This window comes from Propithecus coquereli, unplaced genomic scaffold (genome assembly GCF_000956105.1).
Source record: "Propithecus coquereli isolate 6110/MARCELLA unplaced genomic scaffold, Pcoq_1.0 Scaffold43, whole genome shotgun sequence".
In the NCBI taxonomy this organism is placed as follows: Eukaryota; Metazoa; Chordata; class Mammalia; order Primates; family Indriidae; genus Propithecus; species Propithecus coquereli.
Window position 1 is genome coordinate 275,367 of NW_012150063.1, and position 13,992 is coordinate 289,358.

Genomic DNA, 13,992 nt, shown 5'->3' on the forward strand with positions numbered 1-13,992 from the left:
AAAAAAAAAGTTTTTGTTTTATATGCCTTTGCATAGTTGTATTTCCATTAACTATTTGCTTTTTTTCCTTTGCAAGTTATTGGTTTCTTTTTTTTTTTTTCATTTTTCCACCAGGGCCACATGGAAGATTAACTCTTTGGCAACCTCATCTATATTCTGATCTCTTTGGAGTTAACATAAATCAGACCCTTGGACCTGATGATCCAGAAACACTCCAATAAAACCATTTCTGAGTCTAGGTGGCCCCACCAAGACCCTGCCAACCTGGCAGGCTCTAGCTAAGTAGTCAGGCAGTCAGGCACCTTTGGGACACTCCTCATACTTTACCATTTTCATGCATGTCCAATTTTCTACTTGCATTTTGGCCAGCTGTATACATCTTCTCTTCCTACTGGACTCTAAACCCCTACAGGGAGAGAACCCTATCTGATGGATTTTTGTGTTCCTCGCCTCACTTGTGTTTAATGGATACTCATATATTTGATGAACAAAAATATTAGGGTGTGGATGGAGGTGGGAGAAAATATGAACAGGAGCACTGAGAGAATAAGCATACTGAACAGTAGTGGGGAGACCTCCCCACCTCTACCTGAGGCAGGGGTGAAGTCTGCACTGGAAGTGCGTGACCAGCAGAACTTCAGTTTCTGCCTGAAACCTCGGAAGTGGTTGGGGTGGGGGTGGTGGAGACTGACAAAAAGGAATAAAAAAGAAAGGATTATTCAGCCATAGAAAGCAATAAAATATTGATACAGTCTACAACATGGGTGAACCTTGATGACATTATGTTGAGTGAAAAAAGCCAGACAGAAAAGGACAAATATTCCATGGTTCCATTTATATGAAATGTCCAGAATAGGCAGATCCACAGAAACAGAAAGTAGATTGATTAGTGGTTGCCAGGGTGTGGGGGAGAGGGAAATGGGGAGTGACTGCTAGTGGCTGTGGGGTTTCTTTTGGGGGTGATGAAATTGTTCTGTGAATTATATTCCAATAAAAAAAGGAAAGAAAATGAAACTTATATGTCAAGCAGTTTGATTGACCAGGAATTTCTCTGAGTAATTAGTTTCTTCATAACACCAGCTTGCTTAGACACTGAGACTTCCATACTGTCCTATTCGGGCAACGGCAGGCAGGAGACACTGAGGTCTCCCTCCCTGTCACGGCGGAGCTGTGCGAGTCAGCCCCCTCCCTGTGTCACTCTGGAGACATACCTGACCGGAAGCTCAGTGAAGGATCCTCCAGGTCCAGCCTTGCTGGAGAACGGAACATACCCACAGCCAATATTTTATCCAAATAGACCTGGCAGCCTTTCTGCTAATGAGCTCCACGAGTTAAGAAATGAGTCCCATTGTACTTAAATGGGCAATGCATTAAAACAACCACCTATAACCTGATTTTAAAGCCCCTCAATAATGTGCAGACCAGTCAGAATCCGCTTTCAAATGAACTGATAAGAAAGCCAATATGGAGGTGACGTAGAGTCATGGGAAAGGTTCTTTCCATGATAATCCTACTAATAGATTCCCCTAAATCTAACACACATTTAGTTCCTGCTGGGGCCTCCAACCTTTGTACCAAGTGCCATGTGCCACATGCAGTCCCTACTGAAGGGAACGGGGCTTACAATCAGCATGGGGGTGAAGATTTACACGTGAATAAAACCAAATGCTGGGTTGTAGCCTAAAGGAGGGACTCAGCCTCCCAGGGTGTCTCAGCCTCAGAACGACTTCTTATTTTCTGGCGCCTGGAGGAAGAGAAGCTCCAGCCTACATCAAAAAGCCCAGAGCCCCTTTCCCATCTCTCCCGGGCCAAGAAGACCACTAGAAACACCTTTGGGCAATAAGCTGAACTCTGAATCAGCTCGTGGGGGAAGATAGCCCTTTGAAAATTAAGCTGGAGTAAATGGAATTTTAATTGAACTGGATGGTCAGAATTAAATGTTCTCTCTCTCAGTGGCAGCTCTTAGAGAGGGGGCATACTTTGAGCCAACTCATTTATAATCCTAACTACGATGCCATTTAAAAAAAAAAAAAAAGGATGGTTTTTCTAGATGGCAATAAGTTTGGAAAAAAAGAAAATGTGTAATGGGGGAGGAGGGGGAGGATGGAGGAAGAGGAGGAGGCTGAGGTCAGCCAGAGAAGGAGCAATTACTGCCCCAAGATGGCTGTTTGAGTGACACAGCCCTTCCTCTCCCTCCAACCGCACCTCGTGACCTGCCTGGGGAGCGTTCATACAAAAAGGGCGTCATCGCCCATCTGAGGCTTTGGAACTAATTTAGCACAAACCAAGCTGCCATCTTTCTCAGGGTCAGGGTATGTCACACCTGGAGTGCTGGCCTCAGCCATGGTGAACAGACCCCAGTCCAGGTCTCCTCTCTGTCTGGCTGTGTAATGTGAGGGAGAAGAAATGGCTTGGCACTTAGGTCCCATCAAGGGACACCCAAGGAGCCTACTAGGTGCACATCCTAGGCCAGACAGCACTATACCGGAGCCAAGGGTGCCTTATGAAGTTCCGCTTCCACTTTCTCCCAGCAGTGCCTTGGCCCAGCTCCACCAGGCAAGCTGGGTGGGCAGCACCAGTGGCTGAATGATTCAATTCATTGCAACAACTATGGAGAGTCCCAACCATGTGTGAAGAACTAGGAATGAGGGTGTATGGGGGTGTGTTTGGTGGGGCGGGGTGTTAAAAATGAATCAATCATGTTCTCTGTACTCCAGGGACAGTGTGTGAGGTGGGGATGCATGAGTGTGGCGGGGCGTGGGGGTGAAGGTGGCTTGCTAAGTAAGAGAAGGTACAAAAGGACACAAGGAGTCAGTAACTCAGTGGCTCTGACATTTTAGCAGCACCTGAATCACATGAAGGGCTTTTTTAACAGAGCTTTCTTAGTTTCTGATTCACGGGATCTGGGGTAGAGCCTAAGAACTTGGATTTCTACCAAGTTCCCAGGAGATGCATGTTGGTTCGAAGACCACACTTTGAGAACCAGTGCCATTATTCAAACCCTTGTTGGGCATCGAGTATATGTAAGAATCCAATCTGAGCACTTTCTCCACCTAAAAAGAACCTGGAGAAGCCCTTGCTCAATTTAGCTCTTATTAGCACTTCATCTCCTTGGAAGGACAAACCTGGCCTCCTCTGTGTCCCCAGCAAACAGGCCCTGGCTCCCCTCCCGCCAATCACGGTGGACCAACCCTCTGCTGCACTGTGGGCACCTCAGGCCAGGCCTGTGCCTGACCTGTCTCGTAACCCCTGCCCTGGCACAGGCCTGGCCCAGATCTGGTGATCAGGCAGTGTTTGCTTGCTGGCTGGATGAATGTTCTCATCGAGTCTGGACAGTCACCACAGGCAGCAGCCCAGGCAGGAGGACGTGGAAGCCCCTGCAAGGGTGGTAGCAATGGGATGGCCTGGGAAGCCGAACAAGGCAGAGGGGTTTTTGGGTATGTTCAGGGAGTATTCCGATGAAAGAGGGACAAACAGATTTGAAGAGTCACCGTTTTCCCCTAAATAAAGAAACTCTTAAGAGGAGAAAAGAAAGGTCTTGGATAGCTCCCGTGGGACAGAAAAGACACACGCCATTCATAGGCTGAAGCTGCCCTCTCCGGCAGCATCCCAAACAGCGAGCTGATGTCAAGTCCAGGCTGGCGGGCAGAACAGGACAGACAGAGCCAAAGGGGCAGGGAGGGGACACTGCCTCCCTGGCTTGAGGAAAGTCTGCTTATGCCTCAAAATGGGACATTTCCCCATCCCTCCTTCCTGAGAAGAGGCCAGAGCATTAGGCAAATGGCATGAGCTTCTTCCACACATTCATCAGCAACGTGGCCACAAGCACCACCCCAGGCACGCATGGTGATTTATGGACAAATTGATGAAACATCCTCAATGTCACGGGGGGGCAAAAGTTTTTACAGGAGCCATTTAGTAGCAGCCCTGACATGTTCCATCTATAGACACTGCTCCACCAACTCTTCTATCTAGAAAAGCAATATTCTTAGAACGTACTGTTTATATGAAATATTCAACGATAGAATATATGCAAAGTAAAGAAGGCATTTAACATGGTCAAACCGACTAGCAAGAGTAATTTAACATCAAGAACCAGGACTTGGAGTGGGACAGCCTGCCCAGTAATCCTGGCTTTGCCTTATAGCAACTGTGTGGCCTGGAGCGAGTCATTTAACCTCCCCGAACCTACAAAATGAGGCAAACACCACCAACTTCCTTTACTCACAGAGCAGCTGCGAGGCCTCAAGGAGGTCCCAGATGCAACATGCTCTGCACTCTGTAAAAATGCCATTTGATGATGAGTGTGTCTCTCTTAAGCCCCAAAGTCTACCCTGAGCCCGGGGAGAGCTGGTTAGTCCGGGAATCTGGAGAGGTGGCTGGTTCACTGTTCCTCAACTTGAAAAGAAACAGCGACAGCAGTAAAGGCCCCTTCCCCCACTTTCTTTTCTTTCTATTAAAATCAACAAGCAACGCGGCACCAGATTAATATCTCTGTAATTACTAAGTTGTCAGTCACTGGGTGAAAAACTCAATAATTTAGTTAGCAATCCTACTGCACATGTTGACACTGATAGCAGGGATCTGGGAGCCATAAAAAGACACATTTGGGCCACCCCCATGCCTGCCCTCCCCACCCAGAATATGAGCTCTCCACACCCCTCTGCCTGCATGACCTCATTTAGTCCCAAATCTTCACTTCATGGCACACAAAGAAAATGTGATGGTGGGGGAGCCATGACAAGTGACAGAGGTGAGACGCTTAAGCTAGAAGAGACAACCTGAGCCCCAGGTTGTCCCAGGCCCCACCTAGCTGCCCTGAGGACTGAGGAAATCCCTTAACTGGGAGCTGGGAAGTTCTGATTTGATCTAACAACCCTACCAGAAGGTACTATCATAATCCCCATTTTACAGATAAGGAAAGGAGGTTTTAGGAGCTCAAGCCCCTTGCTGGGAAGTGGCAGAGCGGGGGTTGGACCCTGGCAATCCTACTCTATTGCCTCCCATCTCTTCCTGCAAACCCAGATCTTCCAAAAAGCTCCTCCCTGCCACCTCTTCCTCTTTGGAACCCTGCAGCACTCAATTTCACACGATGAACTTCCCAGATGAACTTCTCAGTTGCGTAGCGGACCTTTCTGTGGTCTAATCCCCCTTTCTTCTCCCACAGAAGGTCTGAACACTGAAGGTCTTCTCCCACTGAAGGTCTCCCACAGCAGGTACCGAATCAACACCAGCTAAATGGAGTCGGTGTGGAGCCCTCCAGAGCCCCCACTACCAGCTACCGCTGACTGAGCATCAGCCCATACAGGGCAACCAGATACACAACCTCTAGTCCTTACGGCTATCCTTCTATGTAGAAACATCTCCCCGTTGTACACAGAAGAAAGAGGGATTCACAGGGGTGAGCTGGCTGTCTGGTGGTCTCACAGTTACAAAGAGGCAGAGCTAGGGTTCAAAGTTCATCTGGAGAATCCAAAACCCACACTCTTTCCATTGCCAAACTGCCTCTTCCTCAGGTCTGGGAGCAAGAGGTCTCGGGAAAGATGCAAAGGCCTGACCCTGAGAGACAGTGTTAGGGGACAGGCCCATTGGTGACCGCTAATCTCCCTGGCATTGTGCAGGGACAAAATTGGTGATCTGACCCACACCAGCATGCCTGTTACTCCTCTGAACTCTGGAGACTTTCACTGTATTAACAAAGCTTTTCTGGGAAAGGGGTTGTGCCTGAAACTATTATTTAGCAGCTATAACCTTAGCCTTTGGTTAGTTAACCTTTTAGCAGAAATGAGCTGACAGCCAAACAAGAATCAACTCATTTGTAGACATATTTGTTGCATGCCTACCATGCACCAGGCACTGGGATGGGCACCGGAAATGTGGTAAAGAAAGACAGACAACCCTCGCTCTTACAGAGTAAGAACCGGCCCAGGAGGTCCTGGTAGTGGGTGCAAGACAACTCTACCCGGGGAGCTGGGGGACTCCTGAGAGCTTGGACAGCTTGGCCTCCCTGCACGCAACGCAGCTGCGGCCAGAAACTAAAAGAGGAACAGCAAACTGCTGAGGGCAAAGAACACGGCTCTCTGCCCCAAGCCCCAAGAGAGCCAAATTAGGGCCCCTCAGGGTGAGAGGAAATTCAGCTACCGGTCACGAATATTAATTGTTAAAAGCCGAAAGGCAGGTGTGGGCTTCTGTTTTGTTTCTCTGTAACTGCTTCCACTTCCTCCCCTTCCAGTGTCGCTACTCTGTGTCTGAGGCCTCTTGGTAGTACCCACTGCTGCCAGCACACGTGCCCTGGCTGGAAACTGACACCCCCATGGAGAGCTGCTGTGTTTGTTTTGCTGTAATACCATTAGATCTCATCTCTGGAAACCCCAAATTCCACAACAAAGCCACAAAAGCCCAATTCTCCAGAAGGCCCCTGACCCATGGGGTTTAAAGCAGCGCTTCCCACCTTTTCCATCCCACGGCACCCACGGCAAATGACAACATATGCCTGGCCCACTTGAGGCTGGCCACTCCCCCAGGTTCCCAGAGCTCAGAGGATGGCATCTCGGCACACCTGTAACACTCGTTCCTCATCCACCTCTGGGGAAGCTTTGGTTCAAAGAGTGGAAATGTCACCAAACCTCAGGAGAATCATGGTGGAAGTGGAGAAGCCAAACGCATCAGGGGCCAGGAGGGGTGAGGTCCAGGTGAGGCTCAGAGACCAGTGAGAACCACAGGGACTGCCCTCTCCAAGGTCCCTGCCTGCCGGCCCGCAGTCTGAGCTGGCATAACCCGAACCCACATCAGAGTCCAAAGCAGGGGAACACAGGGCATTCGGTGACACCAAAGGCTCTGGAGTCAACGAAGGCCGCGCACCTTCCCAACACAGAGGAGGAAACCAGCATTCCCGTGTGATGTGGGACAGGCTGCAGATATAAATAGCTTCTAAAAAGGTTAGCAAAATGCACAGATGACAAATCTACAGTGGGTTACTAAGGGAAACCAGGATGCTTAGCGCCAGCACCTCACCTGTTGTAGCTGATGTCTGGAAGGAACCCCGTGGCTCCTCCCAGACTCCGCTCACTGCGCTCCTCAGGGACAGAGCATGGGGCGGCAGGGACCTGGAGCCTGGTGTTGCCGGTGGGCATTTCCTAAGCCAGCAGTCCCCAGCCTTTTTGGCATCAGGGACTGTTTTCATGGAAGACAATTTTTCCACAGACCAGGGAGTGGGGAGATGGTTTCAGGATGATTCAAGCACCTTAAATTTATTGTGCACTTCATTTCTATTATTATTACACTGTAATATATAATGAAATAATTATACAACTCACCATAGGTTGGGGACCCCTGTCCTAAGCCTACTGATGTTCCCTGCACTCCTCTCCAAAGTAGGAAAACCTTTCTCCTAGTCACATGTCTGGTTCCCGTAAGCCTACTCACTCCCAATTTCCTCATCTGGGAAAAGCCCACCCGGAAGGGTGTCGCAAGGATGCCCTGCTTGAAGGTGAGTGGCAATACCCTCACCCTGTATCCTTCCCCTTTCCTGTCATACTGGGCCCTTGGGTGCTGCCCTACGAAAGGCAGCAGGCGCGCCATGGCAGGGCATGCTGACGCTGCCTCGGGTGGAGATTCCCTTCTGTAGGGGAAGTGCCTCCCCGGGCACCCAGACAGCTTGCAGGGCAGCCACAGCTGCTGGGTTATGTCAAGTGTGAAACAAATGTCACTTGTCATTGAAAAAGCAACCCCAGGGGACACCAGAGTAAAGGATATTTGTAGCTATCATGGATGCATCCCTGAACTTGTACGTTTAAGCTAATGGACATAGCAACAGTACACCCCAAAGCATACACATGGACTTCCACACACTGAGACAGTGGCTAAATCTGGAACTCTAGGGATCCCAAACTCACCCCCAACACTTATCCTCCTGAGTGGATATTCTGGGACCTGGATGAACGGGCTTCAGTCCTTCCCTGCTCAGGGTATCAAGTTCTGCCTTCCTGCCAAGGATTAAGCGATCAGCCTGGAGCCCACAGCTAGAGAGCGGCTTGCCAGGCAGCCCTCCACCAACTGGTCTGGACGCAGAGAGAACTCTTCCCACTTCCCCTTTACTCCACCCCATGCAGGGGCAGGAGGGAAAATCTCATCTCTCTCGTCCCTCCCTGAGCAGCCCATGGGGCTGCTGTGGAGCCTGCACTGAAGTCCCGAAAGCCGGGCTAGAAAGGAGAAGCTCTACACAGGCCCAGGCAGGAAGCCAACCCTCCCCCACCAACACACATGAGGCCCCCAGTGAGGAGGAAGGCGCCGCTGTCAACTTCCACTCCAAAATGCTTGGCAGTCAAAATGTCACACTGTTCCTGGACCACCCGTGGGCTTGACCAACAGAGGGAGGGCTTCCCTTTGGCAGCAGTGCTGGTGCTAGTGAGTGTGCTGGGGATGCTGAGGGATGTCCCCAGGCAGAGCACATGACGGGGACTGATGTCCAACACTCTCTCCCATTCTCTTTCTCTCTCTCTGCTAACAGCAGCAGAGGTCAAGTGGAAAGCAGCCTGCTCAGAAGGCCAAAGGTCATCTACAACAATCATCCTGCGACTGGTAGATTCCCAAATATATAAACTGGGCAAATGATGCCTGTGGCTTTGAACGTGACTAGGGTCAAAGAGGAGGCCAAGAGTGAGCAAGCAGACTAGAGGTTCCAACCTGAGGGAGGCACCGTTGCTGTTATTCAAATACAATGAGTACCACGTGCATGAGCGAACATTCTGGACAGAAGACAACTGTTTTCCAGTGCTGTAAGCTTCCTCCTCATCCTGTCTTACCTCTCTGAAACAAGAACCAACTGAATCCTACATACCCTGCATGTTTCTCAAATTCTGCACAGAACTCTGAGCTACTTCTCTTACATTAGTGGGGATGCAGGCTATAGTTAAGACAGAAAGCCAGCCAGGTGTGGTGCCTCGCGCCTGTAATCCTAGCACTCTGGGAGGCCAAGGTGGGAGGTCAGAAGTTTGAGACCACCCTGAGCAAGAGCAAGACCCCATCACTACTAAAAACAGAAAAAATTAGCCAGGCATGGTGGCATATGCCAGTAGTCCCAGCTACTTGGGAGGCTGAGGCAGGAGAATCACTTGAGCTCGGGAGTTTGAGGTTGCTGTGAGCTAGGCTGATGCCACGGCACTCTAGTCTGGGCAACAGAGCAAGACTGTGTCTCAAAAAAAAAAAAAAAAAAAAGACAGAAAGCCATCTGACACAACAGGGTATTGATGGCAGAGAGCATTCAGCTAGGGCCCATTGGTCCAATGATGGGGACTGGGGGAATTATAAAGCGCAAGGCTGGCTCCATACCTCTGTTGAAAAGGTCCTAGGATCTAGCATGCTAGTGGAATTTCTATCGACACCAGGCATAATACACTGTCCTCTGCCACCTCTGACTCCTCCCCATAAAACCACCCATAGTAGAGTATACAATAATTTCTTGTAATATTTATTACAGACCTACTAGGCATGAAGAAGTGTCAGCTGCTTTTACACATGTTAAAGAATTTAAGCCAGGCTGCAACCCTGCAGTATAGATTCTAATTATCTCCATTTTTACTAGATCTCAAAGAAGGTAGATAATTCAGCTAGAATCACATGATTAGTGCAGCAAGGTGGAGATCTGAGCCCAAGCCTGTTTGGTTCCAAGGCCTGTAGGCTTTCCTCTGCCACCCATCAGGCTTAAGAATTTCTATACATATGTACATGTGTGTGTATGAGTATGTCTTTATTTATCATCATCATTATTATTATTGTAAGATGAATCTGATATGGATTCATAGAGGGCATAAGGTCTTCAAGACCAAGTACAACACAGGAATCTCCTATATAACACATGTGAACAGGCATCTGAGCCAGATACTTCTACCTATGCCAGCAACACGGCATCAGCCATGGTAGATCTCTACCTTAAATTTATTCTTTTGCACTCCCCAGGTGCTTAACATAGCACTAGGTATATGACAAGTATTTGTCATTTGTTCTCATTAGTAATAAACCCTCAAATGCTGAAAGATGAAATATCACTAACTCTGGCTAGGCATGGTGCTCATGCCTGTAATCCCAGCACTTTAGGAGGCCAAGGCAGGAGGATCACTTGAGGCCAGGAGTTTGAGACAAGCCTGGGTAACAATATGAGACCCCTGTCCCTACAAAAAATAAAAAAAAGCTAGGCATGTTGGTATGTGCCTGTAGTCCCAGCTACTCAGGAGGCTGAGGCAGGAGGTCACTTGAGCCCACAAGTTGGAAGCTGCAGGGAGCTATGATGGTGCCACTGCACTCCAGCCTGGGTGACAGAGCAAGACCCTGTCTCTAAAAGACAGAGAGAGAGAGAGAGAGAGAGAGAGAGAGAGAGAGAGAGAGAGAAAGAAAAGAAATGTCACTAACTGTGACCCAAAAACAAAAGTCTTAGACACTAAGAGAAACACCAAGGGGGCCTAAAACACATCTTGACCAACAGAGTAGGAGTCTCACCACTGGGAAAAGCAGTAGTATTTGAGCCTTACTAATATGTTGATCCTGCTTGGTATATATCTCACGATCCTCCACCAGAAAGAGTAATTATGATGATACATGGAAAGCATTTTCTGAGTGGGTTCAACTTCGGTGACTCATTGGATCTAAGTTCTCTCCTCTGTAGAGGTGCCATATAGAGAAAGGCTATGAAGATTCCAGGTACGTCTATGGGCACACAAACAATCCCATCAACCTGATGGCAGCTCAGCACTCCCATGGTTTCCTGTGTGTATAACTACCTCTAACTAGAGCAGATTCAGAGCCTCGTCCTAATCCCAGCAACATCCCCTAGTAGCTGTGTGACCTCAAGCAAATAACCTAGCTTCTCTGAGCCTGTTTCCTCACCTGAAAAAATGGAGTACCACTTATCTCACAGGGTTGTTTTGTGGAGTAAGCAAGGTAATATTTGCCTGTGGCTGCCCCATGCCTGATAGGTAGAAGGAACTCAGTAAATATTAGTAGGGTTTGAATGTGCTCAGAACAGCTCTGACTTACACATGCCCTGTTGCATAGGAAGTGTGGTCAAAAATGATCATGGTGACAAGTAAAGGAGATAAGGGAAGGGGAGGTAGTGAGAGAGGTTAAAATTAGAGGCAATTTTAAAAACCTCCCTCCTTTCAACCACTAATGTCAACCTCTTGTTTATCAACTGTACTACTTAAAAGTTGGTCTTATTTGATTGAGTTCTGCCTCTTGCTCTCCACACCCTCTGATGAAGGCAGAAGGAATAACAGGTACAGGACAGGTTAACCCAAAGGGGCTCAAGAAAGCTGAGAACTGACTGTACTGACCTGGGCCGGTTTTGTGAAAGGGGGTGGCCTCAGGCACCTTGAAGTGCCAGCAGTTCTCTACCCTCAGATGTTCCTCTGACTTAATAGTTTAGAAAGCAGAGGCCACCATCAAGGCACATCCCCCACAAGACACTTTTCAGAATCCAACCCAGACTCTAATCTAGTACCACAATTCGGAAATCCAAATGTACACAAGCTCTAAAGAACAGCACCTGGTATGTGCCAGGCTCAATGTTAAGCATTTGGCGTACAATATATGCCCAGGAAGATGGTCTTTTGTTTTGTTTTGTTTTATTTTTGAGACAGGGTCTTGCTCTGTTGCTCAGGCTAGAGTGCAATGGCATCATCATAGCTCACAGCACCCTCATACTCCTGGGCTCAAGTGATCTGCCTGCCTCAGCCTTCCAAATACCTGGGACTACAGGTATGCACCACCATACCCAGCTAATTTTTTAATTTTTTGTAGAGACAGGGTCTCACTCTTTCTCAGGCTGGTCTTAAACTCCTGGCCTCAAGCTATTCTCCTGCCTTGGCCTCCCAAAGTGCTAGGATTACAGGTGTGAGCCACCGCACCCGGCCCATTTCACAGACAAGAAAACTCTACTACTGGACTTTTCTCAAAGACACTCTCTATGAGCCTTTGGGTCCTTCAGGACTGGAGTCTGCATGACATGTGGAAACTTCTGCCTGAGTCCTCCAATCTAATCATAGCTCAGTATTCTACAAAACTTCGTCACACACAATCATCTTAGGCCCAGAGCAAACGTGGGTCTGGGAAGAGGTTGAAGCTGGGACAGTAAGACAAAGAGAACACCTAATCCTTTCAGAGCACAGCCTGGTCACCTCTGATTTGCAAACACTGGCAAGAGGCTGCAAGGAGAAGGGTGCGTTTTCTTTCTACAAAATAATCTCTCCCAAAGAAAACCCCGACTAAGTCACCTGGCCCTCCTGAGGGGGGTGGGGAAAACCTCTTTCTCCAAGATTCACACTGAACTCCTAACCCTTCTTCCCCCACACCCACCCCAGGGAGTGGCTGGATGATTGTTGTTTCTTTTCTTTTTTCCCTGTGGTCCTCTGGTAACACCACAAATTACGTTTTCAGGGACTGGAGTCCCAGAGTGCAATGATGTTGTAATAAACATAACCAGGACCAAATGCCTTCCCATCATATTAGATGATGCCATTTCCCACCAATCAGGCTCCTCGGGCAGGCAGACCACTCACCAATGAGGGACCAGACAGAGGCTGTGAGGGGGAGACCTGGTCATCTGCAACTAAAAATAAGGGCGCTTCATGATTGGTTGCTGCCACTTTGCAACAGGAGTTGGGACCCACACACCAGGCGCGCCACACAGAACGACCCACACAGGCAAAACTTTCCCAGCCCAGGGGCTCACATAGGTGGGCTGATCTGGGTTGGCTGGTTGGTTTTGATCGTTTTCCTAATTCACTGACTTGATAAAAGAAATAAAGACCTAATCCAGAGGGAGCCCCTTACAGACACACCCTCCCGCCTCGACTGCTCAATCTTCCAAAGGCCCTTCGCAGCCACACAGAATTGGGGAAAGGGAGGGGTTGCCAGCCAGAGGCCAAGACACTCACCTGTCCGGCCGTGTCATAGAGTCCCAGGAGGTACTGCTTGCCCCCCACGGTGACGCTGACTGCAAGGACAGAAGTGGGGGCGGGGAGAGAAGCTCACAATGACCTGGGCTCTGGGGCAATTTCACTCCCCACCTGGACCCTCCTCTCCCAACCCAGCTGGAGGCGTGTGGGCGCTCTCCGGGAAATGTCACCCATTTTTCCCTCGCGCCCAGCTCACTGTGAAGTGACATGGGGCCGGGGTGTGATGTGGCCCCCAGCTGTCCACTCCAGGTCCCATAGCCACGTCTTGCCCGGGCCCTCCAAATGTTTCCCTCAGGGGCTTGGGGCAATAGGGAAGGCGGCTGTGGGAAGGTCACGGAGGTCGGCCTAGGGTGCCGAGGGGGTTGTGGAGTGCGGGGAGCAGGGGCGGGGGGTAGGAGGAGGGGGTGGATCCGCAGGCGAAAGGGTGCCAGCAGCAAAGCCGCGGGGGTGGGGCCGGCCGCCTGGCAGAGGGCGCGGCGGGGGAAGGGTGGGGAGCGCACTCAGGGGAGGCAGCGAGGGGGCTCCGCCAAAGTTGCTCCAAAGTTCCCGGCCCGGGGAGCGGCCCCTTAGTCAGCAGTTCCAAGGCTTACCTGCGTAGTGGTCGAAGACGGTGGGCACGTACTCCTCCGGGAAGGCGTCGTTGGCATAGCTCATGAGTAGGCACGTCTTGCCCACCGCCCCGTCGCCGACCACCACGCACTTGAGCATCAGCGCGCCGGGCCCGTGAGCCATGCTGCGGCCGGCCGGCCTCCGGGCATGGTCCCCCCGGAGCCCCTGCCCCGGCCCCGGGCTCAGCCCCAGCCCGCCTGGGGGGTCCGCCGCCGTCGCCGCCGCTCCGCGCAGCAGGGCCGTCCCCCCGGCCCCATGCAGCGGCTCCCCTCGCCGGAGGGGAGGGGGCGGCGGGCCCGGGGCGCTGCCGCCGCCTCTGTCGCTGCCCGGATCCCCGCCCCGGCCCCGGTCGCCGCGCCCGCCCGGTGCCCCCGCCGCTCGGCGCCCGCGCCCTCTCCCCGGCCCGGCCTCCCCAGGAGGATCCGCCGGATCA

At 50.6% G+C, this 13,992-nt stretch overlaps 1 protein-coding gene across 1 annotated transcript in view; it reads right to left on the reverse strand.

Moving 5' to 3' along the window:
* Window positions 1-13,992, reverse strand: part of RHOQ (ras homolog family member Q) — a 39,791-nt gene extending 25,799 nt beyond the window's left edge. Inside the window, exons 1-2 of the mRNA XM_012653848.1 lie at window positions 13,541-13,992; window positions 12,930-12,988 (exon numbers count right to left, since the gene is read on the reverse strand). Of these exons, the coding sequence (XP_012509302.1) occupies window positions 12,930-12,988; window positions 13,541-13,682 (201 nt within the window). The 5' untranslated portion in view covers window positions 13,683-13,992. The remainder of the gene's footprint in view (window positions 1-12,929; window positions 12,989-13,540) is intronic.